The sequence below is a fragment of the Felis catus genome, chromosome B1 (genome assembly GCF_018350175.1).
Source record: "Felis catus isolate Fca126 chromosome B1, F.catus_Fca126_mat1.0, whole genome shotgun sequence".
Taxonomy (NCBI): domain Eukaryota; kingdom Metazoa; phylum Chordata; class Mammalia; order Carnivora; family Felidae; genus Felis; species Felis catus.
In genome coordinates, this window is record NC_058371.1 from 110,966,082 (window position 1) to 110,983,927 (window position 17,846).

Consider the following 17,846-nt stretch of genomic DNA (forward strand, 5'->3'; position numbering starts at 1 on the left):
GGCTCTGAGCTGTCAGCACAGAGCCCGAAGTGGGGCTCGAACTCACAAACCGCGAGATCATGACCTGACCTGAAGTTGGGTGCTCAACCGACTGAGCCACCCAGGCGCCTCTACTACACACTTTTAAATTGCATGAATTCAAAATTTTAACAGCATCCATGCACATAATAAAGTTGAAGTTTAGGGGCACCTAACCGATTCCTCGGTTAAGCATCTGATCTTAATTTCAAGGTCAAGATTATCACGGTCACGAGGTTGAGCCCCGTGTTGGGCTCTGCACTGAGTGTGGAGCCTCTTTAAAATTCTCTCACCCTTTGCCCCTCCTCCATTCTCTCTTTTTCTCTCTCTCTCCAAAAACAAGGTCTAAGTTTAATTCTAAACATTTTTTTGAAACGTTTGAAATTTTTTTGAAATTCTTTCTGAAGACAGAACTGTTCTTAGACTGCTTGCTGTAAGGGAGGGGTGCTGTAGGCCTCAGGCAGAGGAGGCTGTGGCTGGGGATTAAGTCACCACCATCTGCCCCTCAGTGCCTATTGGCTCCAATTCTCGTCTTCCTCACTTCACATGGTGGCACACGGCCACTAGTAGTTCCTGTGACACCACATTCTTTGGTTTCCTGTATTCTTGTGTTTGCTTCTGATGGCTGTTTTTCTACCCCTGTTCTCTAAATATCAATAGTTGGGCTTCTCTGCCTATATGCTTCCCCAGGGTGATCTTACCTAGTGTAATGACTTCAAATACCATTTACCTACTAATGACTCCTAAACTTGTACCTTGACCTCTTCTTCTCTGAGCTGCAGACATATATCCCATCACCTTCTTGAGACCTTCATTCAGATTTCTCATAAACATCTCAAATTTAATTTTCCAAAACAGAACTCTTAATTTCCTCCACCTTCCTAAATCTGTTCCTGCCACTGCATTCATTAAGTTAGAAACCAAAAAACTATTGACAAGCATAGTTGAAGCTCTTAGGTTGGCTGTCACACTTCCATAGATTTAGCCAGCAGGGAGACAATGAGCTCAAATAGACTTACTCTATTACTTACACAGATAGCAAAAGGAAGATCAGCATGGAGTCAGTGTCCCCCATCCCTGGTCCCTATGGATGTCCGTAGGACACTGGACCCCAGAGGCTAAATGACACATAAATGGAGGGTAGCTCTGTTGTTGAAAAAGCCGTCTCTAATGAACTCCAGCCAAACAGTTTTATTAGCCTACATCTGTAGTGAATGGGGGTGGGGTGGAAATCCCATGCTTCACTAGAACCAAGGAGTTGGGTGAGAAATTGCCTCATCGCGGCCTTCTGCAAGACAGGGAAGCAGATGATAAATGGCTTTGTCACAGCTCCTCTAAGACTGCCTATCTTGCCATGTTCCAGGAAGGATCATAGGGCTTTGTCAAGACAGGCTGGACTGGGGTTGAGTGTTGCTAGGTAGATATGCAGTTAGCAAGGTCACCAGGTCACCGTGCTGGAAGCATTATCCTACAGTTATCTTGGATTCCACTCCCTTTTTGTCCCCATATCTAACCCATTAGAAAATCTTGTTAATTCTTCCTCTAAAGTTTATCAGCTCTGCATTGGTATCATCATTATCAACCCAAGTCACACCATGTCCCATTGCAAGTATCACTCTTGCCCTCTTATAACCCATTCTCTATACTGCAGCTAGAGGAATTTTTCAAAAATGCAACTCTGATCACTCTACGCTCTAGCTTACAAAAAGTCAGTGGCTTTATACATCAAATAAAATGAATTCTTAACCACAGTCTATAAGGCCTTACATGATCTGGCCCTAAATACCCCTCAGATATCATCTCATATTACTCTACCTCACAATGCTTCAGTCCCAGTGGTCTTTTCATTCTCAGAACATACCAAACATTCTCCTTCACCTCAGGAACTTTATATTTGCTGTTCCTTTTGCTTATAACCTGTGTCACCAGGCTTTTTACATGGGCTGGTTCCTGCTCAGCAATTAGGTCTCAGCTCAAATGTCCTCTCCTCAGAGAAGGCCCGCTTGACCTACCAAAAGTAATCCGCTCGTCTCCAGCTATCCTGCATCCTCTCGTCTTGTATGTTTCCTAATTGTGATCTGTGGTTTTCTTGTTTAGATGTTTACTTGTTACTGTCTTGTCTCTCTCATCAGAATGTAGGCAAAAGAGCTTGGACATTTTATGTCTTTTTACCACGATATCCCGAATACCCTATCAGACACAGATTCTCTAATATCTGCTGAATAAATAAATGCTATTTCTAGTGTTTTTTATAAATATATAAAACAAGAAAATTTATATCTTCTTCTTAGCAGTTAAAACAAACATTTTAAAATTTAGTTCCACCCTGCTTTCCTAATTCACTCCTTTTTGTCTTCACAGCAGATTTAGTAAAATAATTATGCCCTAGGAGTCGGAATTATTGCATTTTTATAGAGTAAACCTAGTAATAATCAAATAATTTATTATTTTTAAATGTAAAAATGTGTTTATTCACAATCCTTGAGAAGTTACCATTCCTTCAAAAAATTTTTTATGAACAAAATGCCAAGAAAAATTACAATAGTAGCTTATGCCAAACCAAAAATATACATCTGATGTATACAAACTTTAAAAAGCGTAACACAGGCAATGTGAATATAGATTACTTTTAAAATATTTCCAGTGACAAAGCTACAACTTAAATTATGTTCAGACAATCATAAATAACAGCATTACCTAATATATTTACATATTTAAAGTATCATATTTATTTCTATGAGATTAAAAAAGATGAAACTATAGATGTCATTGCCTAGCAGTTCAAATATTGAAAGGGCCACATGATTTTGTTTTAAGTACAGCAAGAACTTTAAGTTACTATTTATATCTGGACCTTCCTATATTTTTGAGAACATGCACTGTCATTGCTGCAAGGAAAAAAAAAAAAAAACACCAAGGAAAAATCAGAAAACAGTCTGCTTACTAAAATCATACTCAATCCTCAGCAAAATTAAGACAAGCAATTAGGGAGTGCTTATATCCTTGGCCTTTCAAGTTGATACATAAACTTTGGGGAAAAGAAGAGCTCAATGCATAAAACAAAATGCATTTTTATATACTGATATGCTTAGTTCCATCCCATTAAAGCACCTTGTATTACAAGGCAAAGGAAAGCTTAATAAAATCAATGGATCCTTTCACACCAGAAAGGGTTTTACTTTGAAATACCCGTATTGCCTTTTTAGGTTTTCCTTTCTTAATAAATCATGCACAGAGAATATGTCCTGTGTAAAATCTTTCTAAGACCATTCATTGGAAATATAGAATTTTTAAAAAATGACACTTAGAAATTCAATATATCAATTAACTTAAAGTCAATATTCATTTATACTGGCAGCATGTAAAAGGAAGAGAAAAACCTAAATATATATTTCTTCTTCAATATTATTTTTGATTACCAGCTTCAAGTGTCCAAACTCTGAGAGTTTATTGTAACATATTATCCTTTGTTCAGACTGAATCAACATTATTATACTAGGATATGCAGTAAGTGTAGAAAGAAACGGATACTTCAGCATTTCCTTAGGGTCATCTACTCAATTGTGCTTACTATTAGATAATAAAATTTAAGTAAGTCATAGGAGTAAATAATGCTGGAAACGGGAACACTATTACATATCTGATCTGGCAGTCCCTCCTCATGCTCCCTTCACATCTGCTGAGAATTAACACAAAATGCCCTAATATTTTCACAGAGACCTACTGAAATAGGTTTGAGAAGCATTCAAAGTAAAATTAATGAAACTATTTTTAAAAGTGAAAATCTACAAATAGTAAACAGGAATGCTATAAAGATGAGTTAAAATAAATCTAATAACGACAGAACCATTAAATTGTTTTTGAAAAGCAGAAGGCAGATGATGAAATTGCACTTAATTCTGAAGCAACTCAGATATAGCCTATCATTTCTATTCCTTTCTAATAAGCATTTACAACATGGTTTCTTATCTCCCTCTTACAAAACGGCTCAGCACAACCATCTATACATTCTAGTTGGTTTTTAAAATTTGGTCACAACTGATAAACCGGGTCACACGATTTTACCCTATCGTTTCTGTTGATCTGCATCAGACTGCTTTATGCCAGAATCAGACAGTTCTAATACAGGATTTACAAATCCAGAATACTCAGAATTGCCATTGCCGTCCATTTCGGCACTAACAAAATCATTCTCCCACTCCAGCCCGTTGGAATCCTCAGAGGCTGATGTAGGGTTACTTCCAGTCTTCTTGCTGCTGTACTTAAGTGCTGCTCGGAGAATGTCTTCCTCCGTTTTGGAACGCTCTCTCATCGGAAGCATGCGATTCATTCCTATTATTTGGAGAGTTGTTACAAATCTCAGTGAAAATTTAAGAAGCTGTGTCAAAAGACTTACCAGTTAGTAATACAGTTTTTATTTAACAATCAGACTTGGTTTGTTAATTAACTTCAAGAGTCAGTCCTATGGAGGCCTTGTTAAGGAAAGGTTTCTAGTTGGCTCTCTCTCCTACCTGGCCTAGTTTAGTAACTAACTGTGTTAATGACTAGAATAATAACCTCAAAAGTCATATTATCTACAAATCTGATTAGCATACAGTGTGGATGACAGACTCTGGAATTGAAAGACCTCACAGGCTGTAAATCAAACTTAAAAAGATGCTACAATAAAAATAAATTTAAAGTCTGCTGCTTGGGACCCAGATACAAAATAACAGAAGTACAGGACTGTGGAAAGTGTTTAGCTGAGAAGACGACTTAATTAAGTAAGTTAAAGCAATCTTTGGTAAAGTTATTCAAGTCCCTTGTATCTTTGTTTGTTTCTTGATAAAAGAAATGGCTTGACTAGAGGACTAAGGTCCATTGCATCTCAAAATTCTATAAAATACTTAATGCTTACTATTCTTCTAAAGTCCTACATTCTATAATTGGTTCTTCCTTTTTGTGGATTACCTAGTTCCTAAAATGAAAATGAAAATGAAAATGAAAACTTGAGCCTTATTCAGTGAAATAGCCTTTAAAAGCCTCCCATGTTTTAGCTACAATTTTGAGTACTTACTATGTGCTATACTCTGTAGTGGGTATTTTATATACATTTTATTTCATCCTCACAACATTCATATGTTCATTTGTTCAAATATTTATGGACTGCTCATTGTGTGCCTCATTTCATTTCATTTCATTTCATTTCATTTCATTTCATTTCATTTCATTTCATTTCATTTATTTATTTTGTGCCAGGCATTTTAGACCTGTGTATACAATGGTGAATAGTCATTCTTTAAAGTAGGTTTATTATTCCCTTTTTATGATGAACAAACTGAAGCTGTAAAGAGATTAAGAAATCTCCTGAAAGTACTAGAGCTAGGAAAACATACCAGCTAAAATTCAAACTCATGTCCATGTTACTTACAGCTTTTGAACTACACAAAAAAACCCCTACCATTTATAATGAACCAAAAGATAATAAAATTTTGGCTTTACGTAGACCACAAGGGGGCAGTAATTCTTCTTATTAAGTACTATAGGTTCATTAACATTTATTTTCTAAAGTGCAAGAAACACTGAGAATTAAGTAACTTTCTAACCCATTTATCAACAGATGATAATCACTAATATAGTAAGATACTAAGAAATTTTTATACTGATTTTTCATGGTCTTGCACTCATTTCAGTTTAAAGTAAAATACCAAGTAGATTTCTATAAATTAACACAGATTAAAATTTTCAGGTATAATTGTGAATATAAAATACCTTCTTCATCTTCCCACTCTAGATCTAGGGAAGTGCTGTCATCATTTCCACTGGTTGATTTAGTTTTGGTCATTAAATCACAACTGCTTTCTGTATTTGGTGTCAAAACTGTGGCATCTGATGAGAGTCCTAGAATATACATTAAATATAATGTGGTCATTTATATTCTTTTATCACAACCATTTATTTTGTAATATTACCTTTCTCCAAGTATTATTACTTTTAACATCATAAGAAACAATTATTGAAATCATCACATTGGTTAAGTTTCTATTGGGAACAATATAAGGCTTTTCCCCTTTCTTTCTTTTTATTTTTTTACCATGTAGTGTGATAAACATGCAAATTTAAATGAATTATATAGGGGCGCCTGGGTGGCTCAGTCGGTTGAGCGGCGGACTTCAGCTCAGGTCATGATCTCGGCGGTCCGTGAATTCGAGCCCTGCGTGGGGCTCTGTGCTGACAGCTCAGAGCCTGGAGCCTGTTTCAGATTCTGTGTCTCCCTCTCTCTGACCCTCCCCCATTCATGCTCTGTCTCTCTCTGTGTCAAAAATAAATAAACATAGGGGTGCCTGGGTGGCTTGGTAGGTTAAGTGTCTGACTTCGGCTCAGGTCATGATCTCACAGGCCGTGAGTTCGAGCCCCGCGTCGGGCTCTGTGCTGACAGCTCAGAGCCTGGAGCTTGTTTCAGATTCTGTGTCTCCCTCTCTCTCTGCTCCTCCCCTGTTCATGCTCTGTCTCTGTCTCAAAAATAAATAAACGTTTAAAAAAAAAATAAAAAATAAATAAAAAAAAATAAACGTTAAAATAAATAAATAAATGAATTATATAAACTTTTCCAATACAATAAACTCTAGGTAATATTTTTAATAGCCAATTATAAAGAGGGACAAAAAAATAAATTAACAAATAAAAATGAAAATCTGTCCATGTTTTCAAGAGGAACTGCTTTTGGGGTTCCAACTTTTGAAACTTAGAGAAAAACATTTTAATCTTAACCTTTTTAATGTTTAAAACATTTAGTCTTTAATTAATTTGTAATAACTAAAATGAGTATACTTTTGTAACTACTTCTTCCCGTCTTCCCTTCTTCTGGGAGATGGAGAGGTAAGACCAGAGTAGAAATAGAAAAACATGTGCTTGACTCTCCATCCAGATCTACGGTGATACCCTGAGATTTTTCTTTGCTCCAATTCCCTTTTGAAAAGGAAAGATACAAATGTATAATACAGAACTAGTTAATTGATATATCTGGGAAATACAATTTTAAAGGGCAGGAAGTTCTTCTATAGAATGAGAGTCAGGATCTCCATTTATCTGTTTGTTGTGGCATTAAGTAAAATTAAAATGTACGCATATATTTTAAAAGACTTACTACTACTTCGAAAAACTTCATACTGTGACTTTACATTTCTTAAACAAGATTCAAAGTCATCTTCTGGTCCTGAACTGTAATAAAAGTAAAAGAATTTTTTAATATATTCATAGTAGATGCAACAAAATGCATGCTTATGCTAATGAAGGCATTTTAGTTTGAGGGTCTATCCCACACAAATTTATAATTACTATACAATTAGAATTACCTAACGAAAATAGGTCCTAATTTTCTTAATGCTAGCAATAAATTGAAAATAATAAGATTTTGGTTAATCTTGAAGTCAAAGTTTAGTCATAAGCCCATTTTTATAATTTATAATAATGAAGCACGAACAAGGTTCTTTGAATGAGTGGAAAATACAACTTTGGAATGTGTGTTCTAAAAAACAATCATACATAAACTTTGTTATAAGAAAAAGAGGGGTGCTAAGGAAAACACAATCTAGCAAGGCATAAGCAATTTATCCAATGGCATTTGGTCTGTTACTGCATTATTTTCTATATGGAAGATATGACCACTCATAAAAACACAATGAAATTAATTTAAATAAATAATGAGCACTTTCCAATGTAAAGAAAGCAAATGTTCTCAGTCTTTTTACAAAGTATTGTCTCTATTTTTTAGGGAACACATAAACATAGTATGTATACAAACATCCAGAGCTGAACTGTGTTCTCTTTGGAAATAACATTTTCTACTACAAAGGGAAGTATTATGTTTCACTGTTTACCTTTGATATTCTCCATTGTTCGAAGGATGGTATCGCTGCACAACTCTCTGCCTTTCTTGCTTTGGAAACATAATGCAATACAAAATCACTCTGTTGTAAAGTTATATTTAAAAAAAAATCTTTCATGTAACACCAAAAGGTAATTTTTTCCTAGTTCCTAAAAAAAAAAAACAAACTTAAAAAGTTATTCCATTGAAGGTTTTTATAAAAAAAATGTATCACTGTTCATTTCTATATCCTCTTATTTATGGATAGAATCTCTATCCTTGTATAATCCTTGAGGGCTCAGAATATTTACAGTGTTATTAAAAATAACTTTTAAAACAGGTATATATTGGTGTACTCAACATTCTTATTATACCCAAGAACTTATAATAACTGGAAGGATGAGGGGTAAGAAAAAAATAGTTAAAACAGTGGATGAAGTTCTATTTTGGCTGAAATAAATAGCAATAAAACAAAAGATCTAGAAGACCTGGCTGAGCTGACTCAGAAATAATAAAAACAAAGGATTTAGAAAACCTGTCAAGAGTTAGGGCTTTGATAAACTTTAAAAAAAAAAAAAAAAGTGGTGCTTGGGCGGCTCAGTTAACCATCTGACTCCTGATTTTGGCTCAGGTCATGATGTCAGGGTTTGTGAGATCGAGCTCTGCATTGGACTTTGCACTGACAGTGCAGAGCCTGCTTGGGATTTTCTCTCTCTCTCTCTCTCAAAAATAGATAAACTTTGGAGGAAAAAAAGAGTTAGGGTTCTGACGCTTATTAGCTGTGTATCCCTGGCATGTTCTCTACTTTGTTTATCTGTAAATTACAGATGGCTATATTACTGCCCTAACACACTCATAATGCTATTGAAAATCGAATGGATTTGCATATATCTGTGTATGTTTGTGTGCCAGTGTATGTTGTACAGACTATTATGTGTTTCTGGAAAACTCAGAGAACCCAAATAGATGCTGCATATGGAATGCTTTTGTCTTTAAAAGGTGAGCAGTAGAGATTTTATTATAGTAAGAAGAGTTATCTAAAGTATAGCCAGAAAAATATTTTTATTTCCTAGTAGGTGAGTTAATTTTTAACCTTTTTCACAAGTTAGAATATATTGAAAAACAAAAACAAAACCAAAAAAAAACTCCATTCTCCCACATAATCTAATTAATCTGCTGAAACAATTTAATAAAAACGGGAGGGGAGCGGGAAGAGAAAGAGATAGAGACAAAGAAAGAGAGAAAGGGCACTGGTCACATATAAATTCATGGCAATATGACACATGATTTTTCAGTTTCTCTGTTACAATAATTCTTATGTGACATGATCTTTGTACTACTTCAGTTAATATTACAGCACAGAGTTCACACAGGCAAAATATGGAGGAAGATGCTAAGTAGGATAACTGACCAAGCACTGCTGTGCTTTGAACTGCGGCTCTACCATTTATTAACTGCAGGATCTCAAGCAAGTTACTTAAAATCTCTGTCCCCTGGTTTCCTCATCTATAAAATGAGGACTGAAAATGCTACCTATCTCCTAGGATTGTTGTCAGTAGTAAACAAGGTAAAACATGTAAACTAATTAAAACACTTCCTGACACTTAGCCAGGGCTCCATAAATGCCTGTTATTAATAGTGGTCTGGCAATTACAGGAATGCCATATTAGCATACAGCATGGTGAGATATAATAAATCTGTTGCCTTCTCTGATAATATGCCAAAGATTTCTCAAGACTCAAACTCCCAGTCTCCCAAAGACACAAGAGTAAAGATGAGAAATATACAATATCTGAAGATGAGGCAAACTGCCTAGCTTACCAGATTCAAAGAAGTAGAAGAAATTCTAGCAGTTCAACGAATTGGTCTAAAAAATACTCACAAAAGTAAACTAAAAAGTGCTGTAGAAATTATTTGATGCTATTCCTAGTTGTTAAAGACGAACTAATTTGCCTTTAAAATTCCTAAGAATGGGGGAGCCTGGGTGGCTCGGTTAAGCATCCGACTGTTGATTTCAGCTCAGGTCAAGATCTCACAGTTTGTGGGATGAAGCCCTGCATGGGGCTTCTGTGCTGACAGCGCAGAGCCTGCTTGGGATTCTGTCTCTCTCTCTCTCTCTCTGCCCCTCCCCTGCTTGTGCGCTCTCTCTCTCAAAATAAATAAACTAGAAAATAAAAATGAAAATTCCTAAGAATATATGCATAAATACATTTGCTGTTAAACAAGAAGCCCTTGATTCTGGGGGGTGGAAGAAGTCTCAACTGAGATTTGTCAGAGAAAATCAGGAGATGAGCAGCCCTGACATATGTTGGGGTCTTTTCCCCTCACCTCCAAGAGCTTTCGCTGCTTTGCTGCCCTGGCTGCTTCACGCTGTGCAGCGTATAAAGCTTCTTCTTCTAGTCTTAACTTCTCTTCTTGTAAGGCTAACTGTACATGAACAAAACAATAAGGATTAACAAAAACCAGAACCTGTCTGACTGCTCTAAAAATAAAATGTTTGTTTGTAAAATTAAAAATAAATTATTAAAAAAATAAATGACCTCTACAAAGCATAACAGAATTGAAATTTTTGTGATTTCTCATTTCAATTTCTCCTCTTACAAAATAATTCAAATGATATCAAAGATATTATAGAACTCTTTAGAAACTGAATTATGAAGTAGTAGCATTTAATTTGCAGAAATACAAAATTGTTTCTTTAGAATATATAGTGATCTTCATGCTCAACAATTGTTCCAATGCCTATCACTCTGACTAGTTTAATGGTTTTGGCTCTCCTGAGTCCAAGGTCTTTAAACTAAGGCCCATCATACCGCCATCTATCAAAGTGAAGTAAGCTTTCACAAAGTTCATGTCTCATTGATGCACATGTGTCCTGAATTTTATTACCACCAAGCTATTCAGGAATTAGTTTCAAATTTAAATTCTTGCTATTCCTAATAGCATCCAAACTGCTTTAGTGATAATTCATTGCATGTCAAACCAAATTTAAAAATCAAATTTCAACGATTTTTTCTTTAGCCTAATATTAACATCTATTTGCATAGCTTAAATTAATGCTGTTGAAATCAGTAATTGGTACTAAACAAACTGTTCTTACATGTATAACAGAATGTGACTAATTCCACTTACTGATTAGCAAAACTATAATTATAGGCCATTTCCATCAACACATTAAAATAAATATAACATTTAGGATTATAGTTTATGGTTCACTTACTAAGAATAAATAAATCCAAGACAAACAAAAAGACTTAAAAAATACTTATTGTGAAACAGAGTAGTTTTTAAAAGTTGGTTTTAAACACAAAAATACATGTATCTTGCCAGAGTCTCTACTTGTGAATTAAGATGTTATTTTTTAGAAGAATGTATTATCTTCATTTTCGGCAGCATATGATTTCTGATCAATTAAATCAAAATAAAAGAAACTATAATAGACTGGAACATTATTCTTTTACTTTTTGTTCTTCTCTTACTTTTAAATAATTTTCATCTGTATAATATCTAAATATAGGTTCAGTGACTGTTCATATGCCCTATATTAATGACAACTTTCTCCATACTATAAACTGAAGCTTTATGAGAACACATACTTAAGCAATATAAAAGACTATTTACCTCTTTTTGAATTTTCATATCAAGATCTTTCTGTTTTTCAGCAATAGAATCATAATGCCTCTCTCTTAGGTTAACAATTTCTTCCTCAGTAAGAGGTCTACAGAGAAAAATGAGGGAGAAAAAGAAAGAAAAGAAAAAAATACTTCTGATGAGTTCAAGTCCAAATAAAAAACTCATAAACCAGAGAAATACTAAAATTTTACTGTTCAAAACGTATTAAAGCAATTTGATGCTATAATTTCAATTGTTAAGAGTAAAAAGGCATACATTCTAACACTTGCTATAATTTGGTATATATGTTGAATAGGATGATATATTCTCAGATTATTTTTTAGCACTACAACCACTTCTAAGATATGTGGACTCCATTTACCTTCACTTTGGCTCTGCTTCAGCCATCTGACCATATCCCAAAATATTCACCATAAAGCATAAAGCTATGCTTTGATAGCCCTCTTATCATTCATTCTAGGACTCTTAACTCTCATACCCGATACCCTCCCGATTTATCCTGGCCAATCAGTCAGTCTGGTCACCATAGGCCCTTGATCCTTCCCTTTTCTCCTCGTCAACCTATGCTGATTACCTGGCCATACTTCACATACAACCAATGTGGACACCATGGCAAATTTGAAGTACTTTCTTACCAACATACACACCTTCTTGCATTCCTATCATAATACCATATTCACCCAGCTTACTTTCTGACCTTGGATCACTTCCATGATTAGCCCTTTCTCCTGAGAGCTGCTAAAGAAAATCTAACACCTATCTGGTTCTCAGTCCCTAGCAATAACCCTTTTCTTAGACATGATCAACTACCTCTCACATCTTAAGCTATACTTCAAATCTTCAAGTACTCCTTAAGTTCCGCATTTAAACTCTTTTCTCTCAGAAGTTAACTTCACCCCACTCTGAGATATGAGGATATCAACCAGCAATTCCTTCAACTTCTTGCCACCTCACCTCTTAAGTCTATCCTCTCTATTCTTCCCTCAATCCTCTGAAGAGCTGGCATTCCTTAACTTCTTCAAGGTCATCTGCTATACTTCTACTCTTGATTCATTTGACATGGATGCCACCCTCCCTCCCCCACTCTAGGGCATTCCCTGGGACATTGCCTATTAATTAGCACCTCTCTTTCAGCTTCACCCTACTTTTTATCTGTCTTTACCTTTCTTCCATGTGAAGGGAAGAGGGAAGGAAGAAAAAAAAAGAAGAAGGAAAAATCTTCATTTTACCTATATTTATTTCTAGTTACTGCTCCCTCTCCTTCCCATTTCAGCCAAAATTCATGAAACTAAATGTACACTGATAGCACATCTAGCACTTAATTTGTATCAGGTTCTCTTCAATGTGCTTTATGTATATTAATTAATTTCAATCCTCACATCAACATTAGCAGGTAGAGACAGAGATGATACACACAAGGGAAATGAGATAAAGACGATTATGTCCACCATGTTCTTTTAATTGTTTTTGCCCACTGAGTCTTTGTTGTCTTCAGAATCCTCTTCTAGTGTTTGCCTATTCAGTTCTCAGACCGTTGCTCTCTCTCCACACACTCCAACCAACCCACTTCCTCCTGGTCCCAATCTCGGGTTGGTGATCTTGATAATGATCACGGTTTTAACCATCACTATAAGGTAATGTCTCCTACTTCTGTTCCTCTAGCCCTAACTTCTGCCTGGGGCTTTTTTTTTTTTTAAGTTTTCTTTTTGAGGTCTCACATAAAATACAAATTTCAAGTGTTATTTCACTTAAGAGTTTTGACAACTGTATACACTCATATAACTTCAACACAAAGGAAGATACAAACATATCCATCCCTCCACAAAATTCTCTTGTAACTCTTTCCTGTCAACCCCCTTTGTTTGTGCAATTTCTTCTGTCTGGAATGCTCTCCTCCTCTGGATAGTCATCACTAGCCAACACTCCCAGGATTGACCTAAGTGTCATCTTAAAGAAGTCTACCACAACACACCTCTTCTCACACATTTTAGGCAAAGGGTCTCTCCTGCATTTTCCCTGCGTGTTTTATAACTGCTAATTAATCTCTTTCCCCATCTTATGTTGAAATTAGTCATCTACACAAACTACCTCCTAGACCAGGATATTCTTTCTTCTAATGGAGAGAACCATGTTTGATTTTTTAATCCCAGTGCCTCGTATAATGCCACATGATAGTTGCCTAATGTTTGCTAAACTAAAAAAGATAAAGAACATTCATTCAAAATATGAAACAGTATATGAAAATATTCTCTTGATATTAAGAACTCTTGAGTTAAAGACAGATGGTTCTTTTTCAAGTAGCTCAGGAAGAATCTAAAGAGGCTGTTTAAACAAATTGAAGTATCAAGGTTCTAGTTAACCTTATTAGTAAAACAAACTTTAGAATGTCATGAGGAAGAAAAAGGGCGATCACATTTTAAAAATTCAAGGAAATGTAACTATTAATATTAAATAGTTTATTAAAAACTACAATATACATGACTTAGGTTCAATAGGAGAACACTAGGCAATCATGTACATTCAATTCCTTAATGTTCAAAACAACAGTTTGAGACATTATTATTTGTCTCAATCTGACAGAAAGAGAAAACTAAGGTCCTAAAATGTAAACTGTTCAATCCCTCAAAGCAAGCAAATGACAGAGCCTCGCTTCTTAGGGAGCTTCTTATGGTTCACACAGACATTAAAAAAAAAAAAAAAAAAAAAAAAAAAAGCTTTACTTACCTATGACTGCTTCCTGGACTTTCCCCCTGTATAAAAATTAAACAATTAAAGAAATTTCACTAGGTGAATTCTATGCGAGGCAATTCAACAAATTTTTTATTTAATCAAAATATTTTCTGCTTATCTATTTTTATCATGTAAACAAATTTTATTATTAAGAGTGTTTTAAACAAAACGCTTTAAAATTTTACTATTTCTCAAAAGCAAAATTAAATATTTAGCTTAATTTATATTAACTAATTATTGGACATTTCTTAACTTTTTTTTTTTAATGTTTATTTATTTTTGAGACAGGGAGAGACAGCATGAACGGGGGAGGGTCAGAGAGAGAGGGAGACACAGAATCCAAAACAGGCTCCAGGCTCTGAGCTGTCAGCACAGAGCCCGACGCTGGGCTCCAACTCATGAACCGCGAGATCATGACCTGAGCCGAAGTCGGACGCCCAACGACTGAGCCACCCAGGCGCCCCTCTTAACTTTTTCTAACAAATATATATTCTATACCAAATGAACTTCTGTGGTCAGGATGGTACTAGACAATATACTTTCTACGCCCTCTTCATTTACAGTTGATCTTCATACTTTGTAGATTCCATATTTGCAAATTTACCTATAAGGCTAAAATGTACTTTAACAAAGAAACTAATAACCCCTGCACTTTTGTCATCATGAACAGACTTTCACAGAGCAGCAAAAAACTTTGAGTTGCTCGATATGCACCTTCCCAGTTGAGGTAGAACATAGCGATGCTCTGCCTTCTTGTTTCAGTTCTCCTACTGTCCTCTTTACAGTCTACTGAGTGCCATGTTTTTTGCTTGTTTGTGTATTGTTGGTGATTTCACTGTATGGTGCTGAAGTGCTGTCTAATATTCCTAGTCACATGAAGACTGTGGCAAGACTTATGGAAAAAATGTGTGTGTTGGATAGGCTTCTGTTCAGACATGACTTACAATGCTGTTGGCCATGAGTTCAATGTTAATGAATCAGTAATATATATTAAAATAAGGTGTAAAACAGAAATCTAAAACAAGGTAATTTACTGATTGGGTGATGAAAATGTTGTGGCTAGAAGCTTACAGGAATCTAACTCTCCATTTTTTCCTAAGAGTAATTTCCAGTTGGTATTCAATAATTCAGCATTTACGGCAACTTTATAGGACATACTACCACAAATGATGAGAATGAATTGTTTTTGTTTTTTTCTTCACATGGTTATGAAATTACCTATAGTTTTTTTTTCCTCCAAAGTAAACCAGAACTACTTACAAAACTGATTTGAATTTATGCATCTTTCTTACACACTTAAGCTATTCACATGTGATAGTTAACATATATGGGCAAATAACAACAGGAAACAGGTGCTGATAAGAAACAGCACCACAAAACAGGGTGATGTTCAACTAAACCAAACACAAAACATGACACAGAAGGGGAGAAGACCAGTTAGGAAAAACAAAAGCAAACAAAAAACTCAACCAAACAAAAAGCATCTTAGGAAAGCACATGGAACCACATTCTTTTGAAAAGCAGTATGATGCAATAAAGGTTGAAAGGACTCTTACATTTAGCACTTCTAGAGTTTAGAAACTTTAAAAATATTATGTAAAGTGTTTGCTTACACTTATCTTAAAAAATAACATGGAATTAAAATGACTTGAAATGGGAAAGAAACTGGGTTCTATGAAACATAAATGTATTTGGGAGAAATTTTACTGGGAAACAAAGGCTATGCTTGTTTCCCAAATGTGTTCTATCAGAGGATAATAAATATGTATTATTATCTGAAAAAAGGAATCATACTCAAATTAATTTGGGAAATGCTGAGTTGAATAGGTTTAAATAATTTTCTTAACAGTTCTCTTAACAGTTCTTCTCAGAACCTTTACCATGTTAATTTACATTCTGAAATAGTATTCCATACACACTGGGAAATGTTGGGCTAAAGGATAATTTAAATTTAGTTTGATACATTTTCCTTTTTCCTTAGCAACAAAAAGTGATAAAAGGTCAGAGCTCTCAGTGTTCTTATAGAACTCATTTTAGAGTTGTATAAAGTTTGCCCAAGGGAGGTTTAGTAACTTGCACAAACTCATATAATTAGTTTAGTGAAACTGAAGTTTAGCTCACGATCTAAAGCTCTTCTAACTATAACCAGTGCATAAGAAGTATACACCACAGTTCATTAATTCTACACTGTACTTTTTTCATATTTTCACACTTCTGTACTTCAAATGCATCTTAAATTTAAGTTTTGGATGAGATGAAATGCAAAAAGTCAACAAAAAGAATAACTGATAAAAAAGAGAATGGCTAAAGTCAGAAAGTGATTATAGAATGGGCATGCATAAATTCTACCCTCAGAAATCTATGAAAACTATGGTTAAAGAATGGATCTACCTTGGGTTGTTGAAGAATTTTACCTACCTAATGGCAAGAGGTTAGAAATATCCTTTTTAAAGTTCCTTGAGTTCTATAGCATGCTTTAAAATATGATATATATTTATATATATAAAATACATGAAACCAACATATAAAACTATATGTAATATACCATATATATAGTATTATATATGTTATACATGAGAAAATTCTGAATGATATGCTAATATAAATTGGTAAAAGGACATAGTTAGGGACTAAGAAGTAAAAATAAAAACCAAAAAATAATAATCCTGAAAGACAATAAAATAAAAATTTTTTAAATAAAACCTAGGATTAATGCGATGATTCATGAGAACAAATATGGGTTTTGCACTACTGTGGAAATACTTACTTCATCACTTTCTACTAGATTCTCAAACTGAAAGAACAAGAAAGCAAGCGTTAGGGGGGATATTTTTCTAAGGTACATACCTCATAAAAAATTGTCACTTTTTCACTTCAAAAATAATATACCTTTATACTTTTAAGATATTTGAGTCATGTGTCCCTTTATACACTAGTTCATTTGATATATTCAACAGTCCTATAAGATAGCCAAGATAAGTATATACTGTTATTTATGATTTACATGAAAAAGAAAAAGGAGAATTAAAGCAATTTTCTTCATAAATCAGAAACTTTTTAAAACTTATAAACTATTTCACCTGAATTATTTCATATGGGTGTTTTAAACCCATACTACCAGAATTTTCCACTTGAATTAAAAAAAAAATTTAATGTCATAAGAAGGAGAATTTACTCAAGAAACAGGGCCTTAAAAGATACCCAAATAAGAATTTATCTTATAATGTTTATATTTATTCATCTATTCATTAACTGTTTACTGAAAATCTACCAAATGGTAGTCACTGCTCTCAAATATAGTGTCTGTCTTTCTACAGACAGGAAAGTAAACAATTTGTTGATGATGTGATGAACAGTATTATATCCAATGACTAAATGAGTCATTACTACTAAATTGTATTACTAAAATATTTGTATTTAAACTATAAATAATTTGATAACCACCAAAAGAAAAAAGTTTTATTGTTAACATTATCTACTATTAAATATTAACATGATTAAAATCAAGAAAACAATGCATTTAAAAGGTTTAGAATGACAAGAATTTAAAGAAGTGGCTTGGGGCACCTGGATGGCTCAGTCGGTAAGTGTCCGACTTCAGCTTAGGTCATGATCTCGC

The 17,846-nt window shown here is 34.4% G+C and overlaps 1 protein-coding gene across 2 annotated transcripts in view; it reads right to left on the bottom strand.

Moving 5' to 3' along the window:
• Nucleotides 1–2,441: 2,441 nt before the first annotated feature.
• Nucleotides 2,442–17,846, bottom strand: part of AP1AR (adaptor related protein complex 1 associated regulatory protein) — a 40,202-nt gene continuing 24,797 nt past the window's right edge. Inside the window, exons 3-10 of one of the 2 annotated variants that reach the window (XM_011281713.4) lie at nucleotides 16,995–17,021; nucleotides 14,222–14,247; nucleotides 11,486–11,582; nucleotides 10,193–10,291; nucleotides 7,878–7,936; nucleotides 7,145–7,218; nucleotides 5,770–5,898; nucleotides 2,442–4,350 (exon numbers count right to left, since the gene is read on the bottom strand). In XM_011281713.4, coding sequence (XP_011280015.1) covers nucleotides 4,085–4,350; nucleotides 5,770–5,898; nucleotides 7,145–7,218; nucleotides 7,878–7,936; nucleotides 10,193–10,291; nucleotides 11,486–11,582; nucleotides 14,222–14,247; nucleotides 16,995–17,021 — 777 coding nt within the window. In that variant the 3' untranslated portion in view covers nucleotides 2,442–4,084. The remainder of the gene's footprint in view (nucleotides 4,351–5,769; nucleotides 5,899–7,144; nucleotides 7,219–7,877; nucleotides 7,937–10,192; nucleotides 10,292–11,485; nucleotides 11,583–14,221; nucleotides 14,248–16,994; nucleotides 17,022–17,846) is intronic. The other variant, XM_019829078.3, reaches the window with a different exon arrangement.